Raw genomic sequence first — 4,374 nt, forward strand, 5'->3', positions numbered from 1 at the left:
TTTAATGATTTAGTGGAAACTAGTAAGAGAATGCTATATAATTTCCAAATCGAAAAACACCATTTCTTGACATTAGCTACAAATTACACTAAAAATATGTTTTAAATGTGATCATTTTTTTGTTAATTTTCATAATCTAGACCAGATCCATACTTCCAAGCCTCAAGCTTCTGATTCCATTCATATCTCATTCTTGCTGGAAATCTCTTCAACAATGGCCTGCAAAAACCCTCAAAATGAATTCTCAAAACATTTACCAGAAAGCAAAAACAACCTCAAGAAAATAGTTTGGGGGAGCTAAAATCGAAAATCTCTTGCCATAAACAACAAATATAAGGGTTTTTTTTTAAATTGAAAATAAAACAAAAAACTGGTTAGGGGTGCTGAAGCTGCCCCAGCCAATACATGCCAGCACGTCTCGGACAGAAAGAAATCAGACTCATGGAAATCGGACATGTTTTTCATTACCTAATCAAAGGGTCGACGTAACAAGAGAGGAATGTGTAGGATCCAAGCATCACAAAGTGTCCCAACCAGTCAAGAAGCACTGGTATTCCAACCTGCATTGCAAGAATCATAAGCACCCTCTGTCAACTCAAATCGCTCTCAACAAAAATGAGATATACCTGCTCAAAAATCGATGGCAAGATTTGAGGTCGAGATAGCATCACTAGGCCTAATGTCTTGACAAGAGGGCCAAATTGTATGACATCCTGCAAAATTGTGAAGTCCAAATTTAGTTTTTTGGGCTCAAACCAGATTGTAGAGTATAACGACACAGTACTGACCTGAAGAAACGGTCTAAGCACCGGATCTCCTAGCTTCTGGTGGAGAAACACGAAGATCAACAATGTGAGACGATGAAGAACACTATTTATCAAGAAACAACTATCAGAGTAGTTTTAGCACCTCCATGCTCGCGAAATTGGCATATAGAAGCTCGTTAATGAAAGCAGGCGAAACATTGGAGTGCCTTTTCGCGGACATGGCTCTTTGAAACAGCCACGACGAGCTCAAGTTTGGCTGCAGGAACAAAAGATTTTATCAACACGAGCCGTTTTAGATTTTCTAGGGAGGGAAGAAGTTAACTAACCATGTATGGATTTAGCAACGATAAGCTCTTGGAATCAAGAAGATCATTGTTGATTGCTTCATGTATACCTTAAACCTCAATAAAAAAACACACATAAAAACTAGTAGTTGATAAACAGGCATCTTAATCTATATTTTTCTAAAATACGGTGAAAATGCTGATCATTTGATTTATCTGAAGCTGTCTAAAACCATTCTATATATAAGAAAAATGCAGATAAATTCAGTAGCGAATAACCTGCTGATAATCTTCCGAGGTGCCTTGTCAAGCTCCCGAAGCCTCCAAACGAAACGGGGGACTGTATGCCGCTTGCATCCCCAAACTGTAGAGATCACACTCAGTCGCAGGAATTAGTTGCACCAAAAATCAATTGCAAATTCGACACGAGAATTAAAATGTAGGCACCAAAACCAGAAGGTGGTGCAAAATTTGTGAAGTTAAAAGTCATGTCGGATTAGGAATTATGTGAAAACACTAGTGATTTTTGCTGCAATTAACCCCGGTGGCAATCAACGAATGACAAGCATAATTTACTGACTTTTAATAAAAAATGGCAGGTAAAAGACCTGTAGAACGCGATCAAAAGCAGCTGGCAACGGGCTGTTGGTTCAGTCCAAAAGAAATAGGCAGAAAACAGCAACAAAAATTAGTCAGATTCACATAATTTTGTACCAAGGCTTTTATTTTGATAGTTTATAATCAGTTGCAGACATTTACCTGTCACGATAAGTAGGAAAAATGCCGTATATCACCCTCAAGACCTCTAGATCGTGAAGAGATACATTCTGCAAAGTTCAAACAAACGAATCAACAGAGTCGAGCTATTAAGACATAAAAGTCAGGCATCTAATGGAGAAAATGAGGAGCATTACTTGATACTTTGGCATCAGTTCCCAGTAATCTTCGAGCAGTTCTTCCAGCAGGGGAGATCCGGGTTCTGGGTTGAGGTAGGTGAACATATACGTGGTTCGATCAAGATGCCCCGAGCCAGCAGGAAACGCCTAGAAAACGACTAATTATTACACAAAACAGTCGCTAGAAAAAAAAATGTGCATGTAGGAAGCTCGTTTCACCTCCCAGAAGTACTGTGCTACTGACTTTCCAACACTCTTTGCTGAAGCACTGCTAAATATGACATCACTCGTGGTGTTCTCTTTGAAACCACGGCAACAAGTGCCGACCACTAGGCAGACGCCATCCGGCTTCCTTCCTCGCCTAATCTGTAAAATTCAAATGCATCAGAATGAAGCTTTACACAATATTATCAACAAATGAACTTATAGCTTTATGAATTTCACTTCGGATGAATGAATAACGTCTTTATATACTCCATATTGCGAGAATGTGAGAACACTTCACTGAACATTAATGTATCTGCACCGTGAGAACACTAAAATAGTAATAGTAAACTTTAAGATTATCACAGTTCAGATACTTTATCCTTCAGTTGAGTTATTTTACACGTTCGGTGCAACTGGTTATCACATTCTTATTTGAACCTTCCCCTATGTGTATATAGGATGCTCAACTTGACTAACAACAGGAGAAAAATTTCCCATTGCGTCGATAATGAGACGTGAAGATAAAATCCTTCCATCCGATAGTTGTAACACCTGTGTGAAAAAACAGAGAAAAATTAGTCAGATTTTTTTCAGTTTCAAGGCTTCAAATTGTAGGTATATGTATATGCTCACAGCTGCATCCTCGTAGATTGATATGTTCGATACACTGCAACCCTCCAATACGACACCACCGAGGAATTCAAACCGTTTTCTTGCGATTTCTATGAGCTTGGTAGGCCTAAAAATTATATTAAAAAAATATAAACTATACAAATATATGGCAACTGGACGGCTTCAATACGTAAAGACCTCATGTTCTTTGCATAAGAGATGCCTGCATTCACTTAAGTTTAAAGAGTTAAATGCAGTTAATGTAACTCAGACTAAACTTACGAAATACCAAGATTGAGAATGTCATCAACCCAAATCTCGCCTTTCCCTTCGAATCCACACCTGTTCTGCCAAAGTCATAGAAACGATAGGCATCAATCACGTCATACTAAAACAAGAAACCTCTTCCCAGCGAGATGAATCCAACTTTGTTCTTAGATTTCTCATGCTGTTCTAAGGAAAGTCATAAACCCAAACTAACAAACGAGGTGAAGCAACATACGGGATTGAAACTAGCTGCAACAACACAATCAATGTCGTCTTCTGTTAGAACACCGACTTCAGCAAGTTCCAAAAGCTCTTTTCTGGATATATTCCATTCTTGCTCTCTCTGGCCATCACAAAAGGGAAATGGTCAAGGGTTAGCTACCATTTTAGAAGCTCGCTCGCCGCTCCAAAGATCCAACGACAAAGCCAGCAGAAACCACAATACCCCTTTGAGTATTCCCTTCTCGACAATCCCAACACGAAGGCTTCTATAGCTCAAAGCAGCAGCAATGAAAACCCCCAATGTTCCACCACAAACCACCACATCAAACACATCACCACACTTCTCAGACATCTCCGATTCTCGAAACAGACCAGGAACATTGGAAACTACTTGCTGAGGTTCTTGCACAACTGAAATTCAAATTTTGGGACATTTATCCTCTCTATTCAATTTCAAACCCTAAACTGAAATGAAGGAAACACTGGAACTATAGAAGTTGAGATATGATTAAAGTAAACCTGATGAAGCAGAGCAAATGCTAGCCCACAAATTATCCAATCTTTTTAAAGCATTGTATGAATATGCACCGCCAGCACCACCAACTTCCCCACTCACTGGCAATTTCTCCATTATCCTCTAAAATTAACAAAATAAACCCAAAGAATCAAAATTGGCCTGATTTAAGGTGCAAATCAATCTGTAAATGCAATTCCCAGAATCCCCAATTACTAGTACTGCAATTGGCTTTGTGTATTGAATAATGAGAAATGAAAAGGGAAGAAATTTGAAGTACATAATAACAAAAAAAAATGAAGAAAATACTTGGGTTCTTGAAGGAATAGAAGCTTGAGCTAGTAGCTGAAATCTCCTAGGTTTTGGGAGCGGAGAAGGAGCTGCAAAAGGCCAGCCTCCAATTTTCAAGTGCACCAGCATCATGAAATCTCGTTTTTCAGCTACAAAGATTCTAGTATCATTTTTGCAGCAAAGCCATAAATGGAAATTTGGAGCTTATCACATTTACTAGTAGTATAAGAAAACGTGCCCAATTCTCCCCTTCTCCTTGTGGAGTGATCTCGACCTCTGGTATAATCTATGGTAGGAAATTGATGATGACGATA

The 4,374-nt window shown here is 38.8% G+C and overlaps 1 protein-coding gene across 1 annotated transcript; it reads right to left on the reverse strand.

Annotated features, from left to right (window-relative positions):
- Positions 1-4,374, reverse strand: LOC121810068. The gene is made up of 18 exons (XM_042210966.1): positions 4,079-4,374; positions 3,775-3,892; positions 3,479-3,666; positions 3,269-3,376; positions 3,049-3,113; positions 2,788-2,893; positions 2,623-2,706; positions 2,167-2,313; positions 1,966-2,094; positions 1,811-1,878; positions 1,660-1,693; positions 1,331-1,415; positions 1,094-1,161; positions 910-1,023; positions 789-824; positions 627-713; positions 469-560; positions 1-219 (listed from the first exon to the last, which is right to left on the reverse strand). The coding sequence occupies exons 1-18, from the start codon at positions 4,190-4,192 to the stop codon at positions 123-125; spliced, it is 1,740 nt and encodes a 579-aa protein (XP_042066900.1). The 5' UTR covers positions 4,193-4,374; the 3' UTR covers positions 1-122.

Source organism: Salvia splendens, chromosome 6 (genome assembly GCF_004379255.2).
Source record: "Salvia splendens isolate huo1 chromosome 6, SspV2, whole genome shotgun sequence".
NCBI classification, from domain to species: domain Eukaryota; kingdom Viridiplantae; phylum Streptophyta; class Magnoliopsida; order Lamiales; family Lamiaceae; genus Salvia; species Salvia splendens.

Bases quoted from the DNA above. Each gene is read 5' to 3' on its own strand.
- LOC121810068 (XM_042210966.1), bottom strand. From the start codon at position 4,192: ATGATGCTGGTGCACTTGAAAATTGGAGGCTGGCCTTTTGCAGCTCCT. The intron at 3,377-3,478 runs GTATTGTGGTTT...TGTGATGGCCAG, and splicing joins AGAAGGGAATACTCAAAGGG to AGAGAGCAAGAATGGAATAT. The intron at 1,694-1,810 runs GTAAATGTCTGC...CTGAACCAACAG, and splicing joins TTTCCTACTTATCGTGACAG to CCCGTTGCCAGCTGCTTTTG.